A 16,764-nucleotide genomic window follows, 5' to 3' on the forward strand; every position below is an offset into this window, starting at 1 on the left:
CCCCTGGTTGGGCGGGAGTCCCAGTGTCCCGGGCCCCATGCCCACCAGGTCTGGGACGTGGGCCTCAGGCCGCTCAGAGGGGCTCGTGCCCGTTTGGCTTCACATTTGAATTTCTCGCCTGAGTAAGTGGCGTGAGAACAGGCGTGGCGAGCGTCCTTCCCTGTGCTTCCGATGCTGAATTCCCACGTGCTCCCGCCTGAGTCCCGCGGCTCTGACGTGAATCGTACCGAATTCTCACTTCTAGACGTCGGCGCCGCTTTCCTCAGAGGAGAAGGGAAAAAGGGCCAAGAAGAAGACCAGGAGGCGCAGAACGAAAGGCGACGGGAAGAAGGACTCGGAGGACGAGTGCTTCCGCTGCGGCGACGGGGGCCAGCTGGTGCTCTGTGACCGCAGGTCCTGCACCAAGGCCTACCACCTGCCCTGCCTGGGCCTGCGCAAGCGGCCCTTTGGTGGGTCCCCGCTCACTGGTCGCTTGGGGACAGTGGCATGGGAGCAGGGGTGGCTCACGCACACGGCGCGTCTCAGGGGACCCCGGGCAGTCATGGGGAAGCAGAGCTGTGACCTCAGAAAAAGTCAGGAGGGCCCCCCCCCCCCAAAGATGGGGAAGCGAAATGCTGTAAAAAGAAAAGTCAAACATATTTGCAAGAAAAAAATGATGTTTGGGGGGCAGAACAGGACCAGCCCGGTGAGCGAGCGAATGTCAGAGAGGCCTGCGGTGGGTGTGACACCCTCTGACGAACGCAGGGCCCTTAGGAGTTCCAGCAGAACAGAGCCCAGCAGAGCCCGGCCAGCTGCAGGGCAGGCCCCGGGGGAGCAGCAGAGCCGGCAGCGGGGCGGGCACAGGGCGGCGGGTCCCCCGGGCCCCAGAGCAGTGCTGGCTTCTCCGAGTGGTTGCGGTCGGGAGGGAGGCAGCCTCTTGTTTGGAGCTGCGTGGGGTTTGTCACTTGTCGCCCGGCTGGTAACACGCCATCTCTTTGCAGGGAAGTGGGTGTGTCCTTGGCACCACTGTGACGTGTGTGGCAAACCTTCTGCCTTGTTTTGCCATTTTTGCCCTAATTCGTTCTGCAAGGAGCACCAGGATGGGACAGCCTTCCACTCCACCCAGGACGGGCGGTCCTACTGCTGTGAGCATGACTGGGGGACAGCGCCCAGTGCGAGCAGCAAGGCCGAGAAACCCCTCCCAGAGCCCACGAAGCCCAAGGGGAGGCGGCGGCGGCGGCGGTGCTGGCGGAGGGTCACGGAGGGCAAATAGCCCCGGGGCTTGGCTAGGCCGGGCAGCCCCGGCCAGCCTGCCTGTGGGCGGGGCCCAGCTCCGGACCGGCCGGGACCCAGGGCGAAGCCGCCAGAGGAGCGGGGCCTCCTCGGGAGGGGGCGCCTTCCCCCCACTGAGCCACCAGCAGCGCCCGCTGCGCCTGCACTGACCACCGTCCGAGCCGCGTGGTTCGGCGCGAACGCCTTACAGCAGCATTACGGCTACACTTGAATCGCTAAGAAGGTCAAGGTCCCTCCCGCTCCGTTTTTTTAGGTTAAAGTTACGATTGAGAATGAATTGGCGTATGAAATGTTTTTATCTCACCCGAAACCTGTAGTCTAGTTTTCCCGAGGGGCCGCTCTCGAGTCTCATCCGTGTTCCTGGCCCGCTGACCTGCGTGTCCACTCGAGACCACCTGGCCCGTGGGGCGGGGCTCAGCCCTGGCTTTTATGAACCAGCTGTATTTTTTGTACTAATGTGAAATTTTTCCTCAAAATGCTCCTTCTTCATCGTACGAGAAGCTGGACCAGGTGGTAGTGATAGTGTTTTAAGACTTCCCAAGATGCCTGTTCTCCTTGCGGATTTGAACTGTGTCGCTACCCTGTCGGTCTTTAAAGTGCAGGGTCCCTCCCCGAAGCCGCCCTCCTGGGGAGGCCGGCAGGCGGGCGGGTGCGCCTGGGCCCGTCTCTGGACTGCACTAGGTCCTTGCCAACACCTGGGGAAAGACTTTGTACATTTTTTTATTTGCCTTTTCTTTACCGGTTTCTGGCTGTAATTCTCAATATATTTTTGCTAAACTTGTTTCACGATTACCACCGGCTGAACCGTGTGTTTACTGATGCGACCCGGGTCCTCCCAGCAAAAGGCGTGACCCCGGCAGGGTGTGGCCTGTGCGGTTTCTTAGTGATGACTCTCACTGGGGACGGTCTCAGCGTTGCATTCTGCCCGTGGCAGAGGGCCCTGCCCGTGTCCCCCGGGGCCCCACGCACCTGGGAACCTTCATCTCTGCAAAGCGCTCTTTCCAGGGCTGAGGAGACCCAGAGGCTAGAACTGGCCACGTGAAGTCACGTCCACTTCCTCACACTCTGTGGGTCTGTTCACAGAAAACAGCTGTGCTGGTCAGACGTGCTGGGCCAGCACCACCCGCCAGACAGGGTCCTGGGAGGTTCCCAGGAGGTGAGAAGCTTCCGGAAAGTATTAAATTCTCTGTGGAAGACATGGTTGTTCTTTTCTGGAGTCCCTCTCGACCCTGGGAAGTTCAGAACCCCGAGAAAGGGGGAGCATCTGCCAGCCGCCCACGTGCACCGAGGGGTCTGGGTCTGCCTGGCCCCCACACGATGGGCAGGAAGGGAACACCCAGCAGCAGGCACTTTCTCTGACCGTTTCTTCTTAAAATAGGACCTGAGGAACATCTGTTCGCAGGGAAGTTGACACAGCTGTTCTTGAGAACTGCCACTGAGGCCGCCGCTCATTCCTCTTGGACTGTTCAGCTTGAATCGCGGGCAGCCTGGCCCGGGCCCCATTCTCCACTTCGTGGTTTTGTGACATGAGCTGGGTGGGCGTCTGCCAGGCTGTGACCCCGGTGAGGCTCCCTGGGGCCTGTGGCGTCCAGGCCTCCCGAGTGCTGACGGGTAGACTTTCTGACTGGCCGTCCCCTGGCCATTCTCTCACGATCCTGGACAGAGTAACCACGTAGAACCCAAAGGGAAGAGCAGAGCTGTCACCCGCCGCCCACGTCTGCACTGGGACTCGGTTCTGTCTGGAAACGCACTTGCCTGATAAGACCAGACGGGGGCTATTTCAGTTCAGAGCTTTTCCCGCAAGTTCTTGTAAGAAGATACTGGATTGGTTTACAGATTCATGCCCTTCATCCCTCAACCTGGGTGTTCAGGGACGGCCTGGAGCCTGCAGCACTCACACACCTGCGTCTGAGATCTGCGCACAAGTGGCTCCCGAGCCCAGCGTGGTCACAGCTGCCGTGGCTGTGGCTGTGCTCTTCAGCCAAGGGCCCCGTGCAGGCTGGTGTCGTCACTTGTCCTTTCCGACCAGCTGAGGGACATCTGTGTAAGTCAGAAAACATCAGACTTGGTTTTGCAGTGCACTTTGGGGAGCAGATTAACTTATTTTCGTATTTTTCAGTAGTAAAATCTTGTGATTTTTGAGTCACTTTGATATTTCCAAATTTCTTAATGATCTTCCTGAAGGAAATACTGGAAAAATTATTTTCAACATGGTTGCCCTCTTTCCAAAAACTGAAACTAATGAGCCAGTAACACTAACGGATAATCTTTAGAAAACCAGTTCATGGGTCTGAGTACCACCAGGGTATTGGAGGAGCAGCAGAGCCTACAGGGCCTTCCCACCGGGGTCACAGGACGTGCGTTCTGCCTCAGCGGGAGCTCATTTGGGGGGTTCAGTCTTTCCGAACATGTGTTAGCCCTTTGTCATTAATGTGAACCAGAATCGAAATGAAAACTGCCCGAAACCTCAGGATTCCTTGGCGTCAGGAACCTGTGCCCACGGTGTGGCCACGCCCACCCTGCCAGCACTGGACTGGGGAGGTGGGCGCCTCACCTGCAGGCCCACGAGCACGTCTGCTTCAGCGGTGACGACACGTGACCCTGGGGGAGGCCAGTCCGGCACCCGCAGCTCGGGGGTCTGTCCGTCTCCAAGGAGCCGCCTCGTTCCCGGGCCCCACACTCAGGTCTGTGCTGACGCCTCAAGTATTTGTCTAGACGATGCCGCGACGTGTACGGCGCCCCTCCAGGGCTGCCTTCCCTTCAGCCCTGTTTTGATGAACATTAACGCCTACGACTGTCGGTTGCCAAATTCCTGGCCCTGCCAGGAGTGCAGTGTCTGGTGAAAGCGAGTGAGTGCCGTGCCCGCGCGGTGTCCGCGTGCCCTGTCCAGATGTGAAACCCTGTCAATTAAACGTAAATCTAAGTGTGCCTAGGGTGTCCCAATGCGCACACGAGGCCAGGCTTCTTTCAGGAAAAGGGGTGCTGTCACCAGTTCTGATAAACTCAGAAACTTGAAGTTCACTTCTAGGGGGGGACATACTGAAATATAGATGTGGGACTTGCCAATATTGGGGAAAATAGCATTTAAAGTGGGAAGTTGTGTTTGGAAAACTGTGTATGAGTATTTTTGTATTAAAAAACTTGAACAGTCTTTTCTTGGACGTATCTTATGTGGGATGCACTTGAAGCTTTGGCTTTTCCCAGTTATTCTGAATTGTCCAGGGCGTCTGGCACAGCCCTCCAGCCCCCCCTCAGAGAAGGGCCAGTCCTCAGACGTCACTCTGCCAGACTTGCGGGGAGAGAGGCTAATGTGGCCTTGGGAAGTGTAACAAATGTCAAAAACTTAAGTGTAGCTCCGATTTTGGAAAAATGTTTTTTAATTTAAAAAAAAAGTTGTTCCAAATCCCCATTATAGGTGATGTGGTTGGAGGGGAAGAGCTGCTGACTTCCCAGCCTCCAATAAAGAACCCTCGATGCCCCCCGCCCCCCACCCCACCCCAGAGGACGTGCTGCCCGAAACACAGCCCGGGCTTCCTTTAGAAAAGCTAAACTTTAATTACTCAGGTAGTTCTTACAATGAACACAGGTACCCAGAGACTGGTCTTAAATGCTCACAACTGTACAAAAGACAAGTAGAAAACCTGCGGTGGTGTGTGGCTCGGCCATGGCAGCCCCCCACCCTATTCTCAGCCGTGCCTGGCACCACCTTTGGTCCCCTCAACCTCGTGGGTGGGGAGAGCCCCTCCCTCGTGGTCAGTGGAATTTCAGAAAAATAAAAAAGGTAAAAGTCTAACAGGCAGAGCTGTCACTAATTAGGAAGTTATAGCTTTTTTGGTTAACTTTAACATTCAAAAATGTAATATTGAATCCAAAAAAGTGTCTTAGATCACACAAAAGTAACCCATATTAAAATTTAAAAAGTAAGTCCAAAACACCCCAGACAAACGAATCTAAAGCTGAACCGGCTGTGGCTGGGCAGCGCGGAGGCCGCCGCTCAGGAAGCCTGAGCTGCGAGTTGGAGCCGGAGCCCGAGTTGGGCCAGCTGAGGCGGGTGGGCGGGCGGCCCCTAGGACACGTTGGCCATGGGCTTGTACTTCTTGAAGCGCGTCCACTGGCCCGTGGCGTAGTTCATCTCGAACACCGTGTCCACCAGCATGGTGGTGCTGCCCTGGCCGTCCGACTTGGGCAGGTCCTCCGTGTGCTCGCTGAGCTTGATCTGGATCACGTCGCCCTGCTCCTGGCATGGGTTCTCTGTGGAGGGTGCAGGCTGCTGGGCAGGCACCGGGGCCAAGGAGCCTGTTCCCCCCACCCCACCTGGGCTGGCCCCACGGACCCACCTCGGGAGCCAGCCATGAAGCCCAAGATGAGAGCCTTCTCGGGCCGCGTGACTTTGTTGGCCGTCTTGAACATCTCCTGTGCGGCGAACATCTGCTCTCTCTGCAGGTGCGGTGTGGGGTGGAGGGTGAGTGCCTGGGCCCCAGCGGCCCACCTCCCGCTTCCCTCCACCTGTATCACTGGAACCCCCACTGCAAGTGCAGGTGGGGTGGGGGTGGGTGAGGCCACACTACCTACCTGGTGGCCTACAGTCCAAGAGGGCACACCTACCGTGAGGGACAGATTCTTCTTGGGCTGCTGCTGGGCTGGAGGCTGGGTCTGTGGGGCCACCAAGGCCACCGGAGGTGCCTGGGCAGCAGGGGTGACAGCCGGGGGTGTGGTGGGCGTCAGGGGTGAGGCGGGTGCTGCAGGTGTGGGCGTGGCTGGGCTCAGGCCGCTGTTGTACATGGGTGCACGCTGCTTGAACTGTGCCGGCAGGGCAGGGCTTGGGGTGCTGGGCTCCTCGGGTGGCCGGCTGGCCTGTAGGCTGGCTTCCCGGGAAGATGGGGCTGTAGGCACAGGGAGGCCTGCTGAGGGGCCAGCAGGACAGGGACCCCCTCCCCACAAGGCTCTGTGCCCGGCCCCGCCACTCCTACAGGAGGTGGACAGGCTACTCCACCTCCCAGGCCAGGATGCTGAGCGTGTCCTGCCTGAGCCCACACCACATGGCTCTTGCAGCTGTTGGCCCTGAGACCTTGGCTCTTTAAGCTCCTGGACCCTCAGGAGGCCCACAGCTGCGGCAGGAGCCATGAGCAGCACTGCCAGCTGGATGGTGGGCACAGGCCTCACAGAGCCCTACGCTGGAGCCAGAGCTCTTGGGACTTTTCAGATGACATCTGGGCTCCGGGCAGCTCCTGGCCTGAGGCCAGGTTCCCCTGCCCTGGGCACTGGTGAGAAGGCAGCCTCCTTGAGCTCAGCCAGGCTGGCAGACACCAAGGCCATCTCCAGCTGCCCTCTCCCTGGGGCCAAGCTCTGGCTCGGGCCAAAGCCAAGCCCAACCAAGTGAAAACCTCAGAGCAGAACCTGCTAACCCAGCCCATGTTTCCTTTCGATACCTCTGTAGGAAATTCAGGGACTGGGAGGAGACCCGTGGACCCTGTGAGGTGCTGCCACCTTGGCCATACTTCCCACTGTCAAGCTGCACATGGGGCAGCTGTCGGGGCACAGCAGGTGAGAACTGGGTTTACTTTAAACTGCCAGCCAGGAGGGTCTCCCACCCCAGCCAGCACCAGCAGGGCTGAAGGGACACTGGCATGTAGGTGCTGGTGAGGGGCCTGGGGAAGGCTGACCCACACACTGTCCAGCCCTACCGCCTGCTCACCTGGTGGGGTCTCGGAGCTGGGGATGTAGGACGAAGCTGGAACCACGCTGGGTGTGGCGGGCAGGTAGCTCGTGGAGGGCAACGCAGACTCGTTCAGAGACCCGAGTTTCTGGAAGACAGTATATGGTCCCCCTCCCAGAAGAGGCCTGGGTCTCAGTGCTGCTCCCCAGGTGGGGGTGGGGCTGCTCTGTGGACATGAACCTCTGCCCCACAGGAGTCCCAACCCTGGAGTAGGACGTGGGCACTGCTCTCCCAAGGGCTGGGGAGGGGCTTCTCCAGGCCACAAGCCCCTGCCCAGCAGGACTGGCCTCCACCTGGAGCTGCCCAAGCAGAGGAGAGGTGTGGGCTACTCCTGTTTGGTGAACGAGCCTCCAAACCAGCAGTCTTTGAGGAAAGAAGAAAGTTCAACGTTTTTATCACGAAAACGTGATGAAGGAAAACACGGCGTTGTAAGAAAATGAGAAAAAGTAGCCACAGGACAAGAACAAGGAACCCATTACCCAGAGCAACAGTGGGGACAGGCCTTCTCCAGGCCACAGCTACTCGCACAGTCTGCGCAGGAGAGACTCTGAGAAGCGGTGAAGGGAACCCGTCGAGGCGCCACGTCTGGAGACCTGTCGGCCAGCGCACGCCTCCCTCACCCTCACACCGCAGGGCCAGCACCGCCACCCCCTCTGGATGGGGAAGCCGAGTGCACGGTGTGGCCTGGACACGCTCCACACTGGGCGGCATGCCTGCGTCGGAGCCCCCGGCCAGCGCTGCCTCTCATATACATGTCCATACACATACATACATACACACACCCCGCACACGTATGTACGTACATATGTATATACACATATATATTCTCCGACAGTACACCTTAGGGCTAAGAACGGGGATAGGACGGAGCACACACTGGCCGCGGAGGCGCCGTGGTTACGAAGCCCTACCTGTGTGGACACCAGGCCGGCGGCGTAGTCGGGGGTGGCGTTCTCAATGACAGTCTCCTCCTTGGCTGGCTTTTCCACCACTTCCGTGTCTGTTGACAGAGCCCTCGTCAGTGCCCCTGGCCCTCAAGTGGGTCAGCAACCCAGTCCTGAGACGCTGCCCAAGCCTGCCCTTCAAACCCTTCTCCAGGCAAAGAAAACCAGCCCTTAGGAGGAAGGCCACCTGCAGCCACCCTTCCCGAGACAGGCACCAGGGAGACGAGAAACGGGCCTCCATGAGAGCAGAAAAGCCCAAACGGGGCAGACCTCACCCGCCCTGTGGCCCAGCAGCTCTTGGGCGCACATCCTGACCCAGCCCCAAGCTGGGCTGTAGCCACTCCCTCTGCAGACCCCGATGGGAGCCCCAGGTACGCACCCAACGTCTTCCTCCTTCTCTTTGCTTCTCGGCCAGCACCGACCATATCCAGCTCAGAAATGTCAAGCAGCTGCCAAGACAGTCAGAAGCCCACCCACTTTAACTACAGCATAAGGAGCGCCCAGGCCAGCCTTTGGGGCCACCAACTCCCAGGGGATGTGCCCACCTTCACTCCCCGCTCCTTCCGCAGAGGTGTCCTTGAAGGTGGGATGGGGGTCCGATTCCCCGCAGGGCTGAAGACACTGGGGGTTGTGGGGCTCCGGAAGGGCGCCTGCTTCGGGATGCCTTTGAGGGGGGCTGAGGAGAGGACGGCGCCGTCAGGGGTCAAGTTATGACAGGCAGAGAGGGACTGTCTCCCACCACTGTGTACTCTGCGCTCTCCCATCAGGAGCAGAGGCCATTGTGCAGCATGCTCCGGAGAAAGGTGCTCGCCGGCCCGTGCTGACCCACACCACCCCTAATCCCACAGACTTGCCACATCCCTATGAGTGCAGGTGGAGGTGACCCCAAGTCACCTGCGACTCATCCTTAGGGAGCAAGGGCCTGCCTTCTCCTGGCGGACAAGCACTTGGCACAAGGTCGGCCTGCCCAGAAGAGCAAGGCCTTGGCAGCAGCGACACCATAGCCAACCTATGACATTTTTTGCCAACACTGAACAAGATGCCCCATCTGCAGCCACGCACCCGAGCACACTGTGCCTCTCCCCACAGACAGTACTCAGCTCCAGGTCTCTCCTGCCCCTCACAGTAAGCGGATCTGTTACAGGCCGGATGGATGGCCCTCCCCACCCGCAAGCCTGGCCCAGGTCTGTCAAAGGGAAGTCGCTGGACACAGCAGGAATAGTTCTTTCTGAACAGGGCCTGGTCCCATCCCTGGGCAGCCAGCACCAGGACCCAACCTCAGTGCTCAGCATGTGGACACGGGCCACTCTCAGCTCTTACACGCCAACCCAGGCCCAATGCACATGCAGCCTCTCAGCATGGCAACAGAACCAGGGCATGGGATGCAGGGCCAAGGAGGGACCTACTGCTGCTCCTGCCCCCAGGGGCACCTGAGAGGAGCCACAGCAACTTAATGTGCTTCCAAGACCACCAGGGTGAGCCTGTCCTGAGGTGACAGGGCCAAGGGACCACCTTTCACACAATGACAAATCAGCTAATGCCTGGACGCCAGGCCCTACACACAAGGTCCTGAACGCTGGTCTGCGTGCCCTATGGAAAGCACCTCCTGAGGCTCCCCTGCGGCTCCACCACCATGCTTGTCTGCCATTTGCACATGGCCCATCTTCCTGGCTGTTTGCTGGGCCCAGGGCAGTGTGTGTGTGTGGGGTGCGCGCAAAGGGACATGAAACTCAGGAAAATGGCTGTTTGTCTGGGCTCTCCAGAGGCAAGTGCAGGGCATCCCGTTTTCTAGTCCCAACCATCTGTTCTGCTTCGGTTGTGCATGTGGGGCTTTGTGTTTTCAGCCCCGGGGGGGGGGGGGCAGGTCCAGGTGCACGAGGGGGGCCAATGGCTCTCAGCACCTCCCAACCATCAATTAGTCTGGAAACTCACGGAGGAGCAGCCTCCACCTGCTAAGAGTATAGGATACACACCCACGGCCACTAGAGATGAGGGCAGCGAAAGTAGCATTTCCCTCCAACTCTGGTCTTGCCCACCCTCTGGGCTGCGCCCTATGCTGTCCTCACTTCCCACAAGCTCACCAGCGGCCCTGAGGCACCTCAGGGCTGCCATCTGGCCAGACCTCAACATCTAAACAACTTTGCCCATGAGGAAGAGCCTGTCTTGTAAGGGAACCCGCGTGTCTGACAGGGACAGCAAGCTCTGGGCCATAAGCCAGCCCAGGGCCAGGGAGCCTGCGCTCTGTGTGGGCCTCAGGCCTGAACCAAAGGCAGCTCAGGGGCTGCTCTGGTGTGAGCATGGCCTTACTTGTAGTGTCCATCTTGCGGAGCAGCCCCCGGCCCTTGGCGTGGAAAGGCACCCCCGCGCTCCTCTTCAGCTGCTGGGCGGTCTCGGTGGCTACGAAGAGAAGGGTGTGCATGTCAGTGTGCCCCGTGGTGACAATACCCCTTCCGCTCATGGGAACTATGCCTCCGCCCATCTGCCATACACAGATGTGTGAGTGGTAAGTCCTCCTGCAGACACGGAGCCTGCTCCTCTGAACAAGCACTTGCCCACTCACTGGGGACCACGGCGTAGACAGCAGAGCCAAGAGGCTGCGCCGCCCAGGATGGTGGGCAAGCCGGCAGAGCTGCCCTCTGACGGGGCCTGAGGGGGGCTCTCACGTCCACACACCGTGTGAGGTCCCAAACGGGGCTTCGGGCCTCGTGGGCAGCCTGGGTGGAGTGTCCTCACCACTGGTCAGCAGGCGTGTTTGGCATTTATCCTCACACGTGCATAAGTACGAGCAAGGAAACCAGAGGTTTTTCTGATACAGCTCAGGGAGGGACAGAGCCCTAGTGTCCAACTGACCACACAGAGGGGCCTGGGGCCTGGGCTGCATCCGGCCAGCTCTCTGAAGCCAGAGCTACAGTGCCCAGGACGCTGTCCATTCTGAACCAGGGTCACGGCGGCTGCTGGGTTTTATTCAGGTCCTTTGCACCAGGGCATTTATGTGTCATTAGCATCAATTCCACATCACTCAAAACAACACAGTTCACGGGAATCTGTGCTTTGCTACTGGGTTGGAGGAATCATTTCGCTGTTTTCCCAGCAGGTATCTTCCACACTCATGTCATAAACTGCTGTTTGGAAAACATTAAATAAAATGCCCAAACAGCTTTACAGCAAATCGAGATTGTCTGCAACTTGGGAACAAGGTGCCGTTATCAGAGCAGGACCAGCCTTTGCACGGCCGCCTGTCTCCTCACCCGTATGACTCAGTGGGTTCAGATTTCACTTTTGTAACAAAGATTACAGATGCTTTAACCTGAAAATTCTAAAGTGCCTAAAACAGATTTTAGAACACAGTTCAGTGTAGCAATAAGATTAAAAAAAAAACCCAAAAACTTTACAGTTTAGAGCGTGAAATATAAAGAGAATCCAAGAATGAAGCCCCAGATGCAGACGGAGCAGCCCTGCCCGACAGCTCCCAGGGTGCTCCCTCGGCTGGGCCCACCAGGCGACACAGGACACTCACACTTCTGCAGGAGCTCGGCCCTCAGTGTGGCACTCTTTGGTTTCCTCTTCAGCTGGAAATGCTTCACTGGGGGTGTGAGGGGGCCGGCAAGAGTCGTCAGGGCGCTCTTGTTCAAGTACCGGCACTCCAGCGGCAGCATGGCGGATGCCTCGCACTCGGTCACTGTCCGTGGAGGAAGCAGCACAGGGTTAGGAGGCGGTTTCCCTTACATAGCTAAGAGGAAAAACCCAGAATGCAGCTTCCTATGTACCGTCATGGAGCAAGTACCCACCAGATGGACTGGTGTCTCAGCTCAGCCAGTGCAGTCATCAGGGGCCTCCCCTGGCCCTTGGAAGCAGCAGCCAGCCTGGCTTTCTAGGCCTGTCTGTCCACCCAGGAGTTAGCATGCAGGTGTTGGGAGCCACCCTCGGGCGGCCAGGCCACCGTCCAGCAGATGCAGCGACAGCCTCCATCTTTAAGGGGCTGCCAGTTCCAATTCTCCAAACTAGGAGAGGAATTCGAGGAGGAACAGATTCCTCACCTTTATATGTTCCTTCAGACATTTGCCAATACTTTCTAAAGAGTTTCTGGTTCATGTCCTAAACTGAACTGCTGATATTTTCAACACACACTTCTGAGCATCTGTCTACTGTCAGGGATGTCCTAGGCTCTGGCGACTCAGCTGGAACAGGCAGAGTCCCTGCTGCACGGAGCTGAGCAGGAGACGGCGCATGGACACATAGCGGATTAAGCAAAACCTTCAGAGAAAGCAAGTGGGGGAGCTATGGGCTGTTACAAGCTTGTTTCCAAAGATCGGAAGAACGCTGGATGGTGGAGTGACGGTGATGTGTGTGCCCAGCGCCGCTGTGCAGGAAACAGTCAGATGCATTTGGGAAGAGAACTCCTCTTTGGAAGCTGCTCCCCCCAGCACAAATCATGTGTGCACACATACCCTTTTCTCTGAGTTCTCCTAAAATATCTTGGACGTTGGGATTCTGCTCCTCAAGATCGAGGTTAAGTGAGCCTGTGTCTGGAAAGGACTTGAGGATGTCGGCAACCATGAGCACCCAGGGGTCCGTGTCCAGGGTGGCCAGCTGGATGATCTCTGTCAAGGCACCCTTCATCTGCAGAGGGAAGGGGAGGAGTCAGTCCTGAGCGGGCTCCATCCCATCCTCCTGGGAACCTGCCACCCGCTGTCTCAGCAGTGAACACAGGAAAGGAGCTGGGCAGAAGGGGCGCCCACCATCTTTATTTTTAAACAGGGCCCCCTTCAAACCCTGCTGTAGCCTCTAGGGGGCTCACAGGGCAGCATCCAACCTCTTTAGCAACTGCCCCCATGCCAGGCCCCACCCTCACAGGAACCTACAGCCTCTTTCTCTGTGCCCCCCCATCCCCCATCCTAGGGCCATCTCGCCTCTTTGGACTCCCACAGCCTCCACCAGGCAGCAATGCCACTCAGATCTAGTGCCCCCCCACCTGGCCTGTTGCCTGCCCTCCTGTTGGGGCGGCCTCACCTCCCCTCCCCACCTCCCCGCAGCAGCACCAGTCTCCTTGCCTGCTGCTACCAAAGGAAATGTGAGGTCATCTAGAACGAGCTCACACATTCTGGCTCCTATGCCAGGCGCCCACACTCCTATTTAGAACCTGCTGACAAGGCATCTTGAGTGTGGGGAGCTGAGCCCAGAGTAGCAACGGGCAGGGGAGCAACAAGACAGACGGGCAGCCCTAACATGCTCAACAGGCCCAGGTCTCAGCCACCGGAGGCTGCAGGAAGGGGCGCATGCCTGGGAAGGCAGGGAAGGCCTGAGGTCCCGTCCTGTCCTGTGACGCGCAAAGCCCTGCATTTGCCTAGGCCCCCCAATGGCACAGAGGATAACTGTGGGGGCTGGAGTCAGCTGGAGCCAGCAGGTACTGGGATTTAGGACAGAAGGTGCCCAAGACAACAGGAGCCTTCTGGGCCTCAGGAGCTGGGCCAGGCTCTGCACATCCATCCCGCAGCCGGGTGCTGGGCTCACGTCCTTCCCTGGGACAGCACAAGAGACCCTGGAGGAGGCAGCATGCCAGAGGACCAGGGTGATGTGGGGCTCCACCTGTGTGCCCTCAATGCCCAGGAGGCTGAGTTCTCCCACAGTGCCGCTCTGCCCACCCGGATCCATGGCCAGCGGAGTCCCCTCCACACCAAAGCATCAGCTTGTGCCTGCCATGCTCCTCTTGGCCACACTTCCCCTGACAGGCGTGAACAGTAACCATATGACCCAAACAGTTCCTCCCCTAGTATATATCCCTGACACGTGAAAACATATGTCCACGTTGAAAAGAAAAAGCACCTGTCTGTAGAAACTTGTCATGAATTTTTACAGCAGCACCATTCACAGTGGACAAAAGGTGAAGACACCCAAATGTCCACCAGCTGATGAAAACTGATGAATGAAGGGGCCCATCAATACAGCAGAGTATCTATCCTTCTGTCATGAAAGAGGGATTAAGGATCGATCCACATGGATGAAACTAGAAAATATCAGGCCAGGTTAGAGAGACCAGTCACTAGCTCAGCCGGTGTGGCTCAGCGGTTGAGCAATGACCTAGGATCCAGGAGATCCCGGTTGGATGCCTGGTCAGGTCACATGCCTGGGTTTCGGGCTCGACCCTCAGTAGGGGGCATGCAGGCAGGAGGCAGTCGATCAATGACTCTCTCATCGTTGATGTTTCCCTCTCTCTCCCTCTCCCTTTCTCTCTCTGAAATCAATAAAGATATATTAAAAAAAAAAAAAAAAAAGAGGCCAGTCACCAGAGACTATGTATTGTAGGATCCACGTGGATGACATGTCCAGAGCAGGCAGGTCCAGACACAGAAAGCAGATTAGTGGCTGCCTGGGGCTGGGAGGTGCAGGGGGAAGCCTGCTAATTGGTATAGGGCCTATTTGGGGCTGATAAAAATGTTACAAAATTGACTAGGATGATACACTAAAACCCATTCAACTGTATGGTATATAAGTTATGTCTCAACAGAGCTGTTAAAACTCATTCATGATTTAAAGTAATTTTTTTAAATTCTAGGAATAAAAGAGAATTTTCATAACCAGATAAAAGGTATCTACAAAAAACAAGAGAAAACATAATACTTATTAGCAAAATAGTGAAAGTTCTCCCTATGTGATCAGAAATGAAACAATATACTGAGGGTCCTGGTAACTGCAGTGAGGCAAGAAAAAGAAGTGAATGGAAACTGGAAAGAGAAACAATAGTGGGAATTACACAGAAAAGTAAAGAAGCCACAGGAAAGTTATTGCAATCAATAAGACTTTAGCACAGGTGCTATTCAAACTCATCTAAAAATAAAAACATGTTTATGACAACAAAGAAATATGAAATATGTAAAAATCTAACAGAAGATAGAAGGCCTCTACGGGAAAAATCGCAAAGCTTTATAGCAAATATTAAAGATCTAAACAGAGAGGTAGGCCTATGTTCAGAAGTTACAAGACTCAGTACTGAGATGATTTAACCCCAGAATGAACTAAATTCAACTCAGTCTTAACCAGAACCCCAACCGGGTGCCGGCGGTGGGCGTGGCCCGGGCGGCAGGGGTGAGAGAGGCCCCGGCGGGGGGCGGCGGGCGGGCTCGGCCCAGGGCCCGCGGTTCTCAGCAGACACACGAACAGCCTCGAGGAACCGAGTAGAAGCAAACCCACGGCCCGGGGCCGCCTTTCCGCGGGTGGAGCGGGGCTGACCGGCGTCCACACGGGCAGCAGTCACGTCAGACGCCAGCTGCCCACGGCCCCGAGCTCCGGGTGGACGCGGCCGAGGGGCGAAGCTGCAGCCCCGACGGGCAGCAGGGGTCCGGACCAGACGGGGTCGCGGGCCCAGCCCCGGGGGGGCCGGTGCCTGTCCTCAGGGGCGCCCAGGGCGCAGGGACCCTACGCGGGGCACAGCAGCTGAAAAAGGGCCGCTGGCTCACCTGTACGGCTTTAAAAAGTTCCTGCAAAGCAATGGGGGGAAATCAGACACGAAAGCTATCAACAGGTAATTCACGGAAACAGACATCCGAACAGTGAAGGAGACGAGGTGCCGGCGCCGCGTGGGCTCCCACGGGCCCCGGCCGCAGGGCGGGAACCCCGGGGCGAGTCCTCCGAGTGCCACCACAACCAACCTGCCCGGCGGGTGACGCGCGGGGCCGGGCCCCCGGCCGGGCCGCAGGAGGCTCCTGGACGCTTCGCCCCGAGAGCCCGCGAGGAGCCAGCGGCGGGGGCCGGGGACGCGGCGGCCCTGCAAACGCACCCGCCGCGGGCCTCCCGCAGCAGCCCCGCGCCCGGCGGGCGGGCGGACACGCTCAGCCGCGGGAGGGGCGCGGGCGCGGGGCTGCAGCGGCGGTTGGGGCGCCTCCCGCGCGGCCCGCGAACGACTCGGTTCACGTGGCACGAGGACGTCACGCGCCGCGGCGGGGAACAGACGCCCCAAACCGGGGCCCGGCGTGCGGCCGTTTCGCGGGGCGCAGGCGCCGCAAGCTCCCCGCCCGGCCCGGCCGCCTCCCCCGCGCCCCGCGGCCGCCGCGCCCTCGGGAAGCCCGGGCCGGGGATCGGGCCGCGCCGCCGCCTCACCTCGTCCACCGTGCGGCGCGGGAGGTGCAGCGTCCCGAGCAGCAGCTTGAGCTTCACGGCGGACGAGAGGCCGTGGAAGCAGAGGCGGATGTTGTCGATGACCGCGGCCGTGAGCAGCGACGCGATGCTGGGCGGCGCCCACAGCTCGTCCGTGGCGCCCAGCTTGTTGTGCAGCCACAGGCCCGTGTCGCTCTCCCGCATGGACGCCATCTTGGGGGGGAGACGCCGGGCGCCGCCGCCGAGCCGGCATCTTATGCGGACACCTGCGCGCCCGCCGCGAGGACCCCCAACATGGCGGCGCCCGGCGGCGTCCGCGGTGACGTCACGGGGCGGGGCCTCGGCCAGACGCTTCGTGGCGGCGCCGTAACGTAACGTGGGGGCGCCCGCGGCAGCTCTCCCGAAGGTCGCGGGGCGTGACGTCAGAAGCGAGGCGTCGCTCTGGGGCGTGTGCGCGTGCGCGGCGGCAGTGGAGGCCGGTACCTGCTCTGCTGGGGTCCCTGCGCCTGCTCCTAGGGGGTCGCTGTCCCTGCTCCGCGGGGGTCGCTGCCTTTGCTCGGCCGCGGGTCCCTGCACCTGCTCCGCCGGGGGTTGCTGTCCCTGCTCCGCGGGGGTCGCTGCCTTTGCTCGGCCGCGGGTCCCTGCACCTGCTCCGCCGGGGGTCGCTGCACCTGCTCGGCCGGGGGTTGCTGTCCCTGCTCGGCCGGGGGCCCCTGTCCCTGCTCCGCCGGAGGTCGCTGC

General features: G+C 59.0%; 2 protein-coding genes across 4 annotated transcripts in view; one reads left to right on the plus strand and one right to left on the minus strand.

The window, feature by feature from the left end:
- NSD2 (nuclear receptor binding SET domain protein 2) overlaps positions 1-4,423 on the plus strand; it is a 61,693-nt gene extending 57,270 nt beyond the window's left edge. For both annotated transcript variants that reach the window (XM_081122739.1, XM_081122740.1), the window contains exons 21-22: positions 245-449; positions 981-4,423. In XM_081122739.1, the coding sequence (XP_080978865.1) occupies positions 245-449; positions 981-1,252 (477 nt within the window). In that variant the 3' untranslated portion in view covers positions 1,253-4,423. The remainder of the gene's footprint in view (positions 1-244; positions 450-980) is intronic.
- A 380-nt stretch (positions 4,424-4,803) lies between these two features.
- On the minus strand, positions 4,804-16,477 carry NELFA (negative elongation factor complex member A). 2 transcript variants are annotated; one of them, XM_081122767.1, is made up of 11 exons: positions 16,027-16,477; positions 12,381-12,552; positions 11,450-11,611; positions 10,240-10,329; positions 8,478-8,608; positions 8,312-8,381; positions 7,900-7,988; positions 6,968-7,076; positions 5,878-6,155; positions 5,610-5,709; positions 4,804-5,523 (listed from the first exon to the last, which is right to left on the minus strand). In XM_081122767.1, the coding sequence occupies exons 1-11, from the start codon at positions 16,234-16,236 to the stop codon at positions 5,339-5,341; spliced, it is 1,596 nt and encodes a 531-aa protein (XP_080978893.1). In that variant the 5' UTR covers positions 16,237-16,477; the 3' UTR covers positions 4,804-5,338. The 2 variants fall into 2 exon arrangements, with proteins under 2 accessions (XP_080978893.1, XP_080978894.1); XM_081122768.1 differs by lacking the exons at positions 12,381-12,552; positions 16,027-16,477 and adding an exon at positions 11,970-12,356.
- Between the last annotated feature and the right edge of the window lie 287 nt (positions 16,478-16,764).

This window comes from Miniopterus schreibersii (genome assembly GCF_964146895.1).
Source record: "Miniopterus schreibersii genome assembly, chromosome: 1".
NCBI classification, from domain to species: Eukaryota; Metazoa; Chordata; class Mammalia; order Chiroptera; family Miniopteridae; genus Miniopterus; species Miniopterus schreibersii.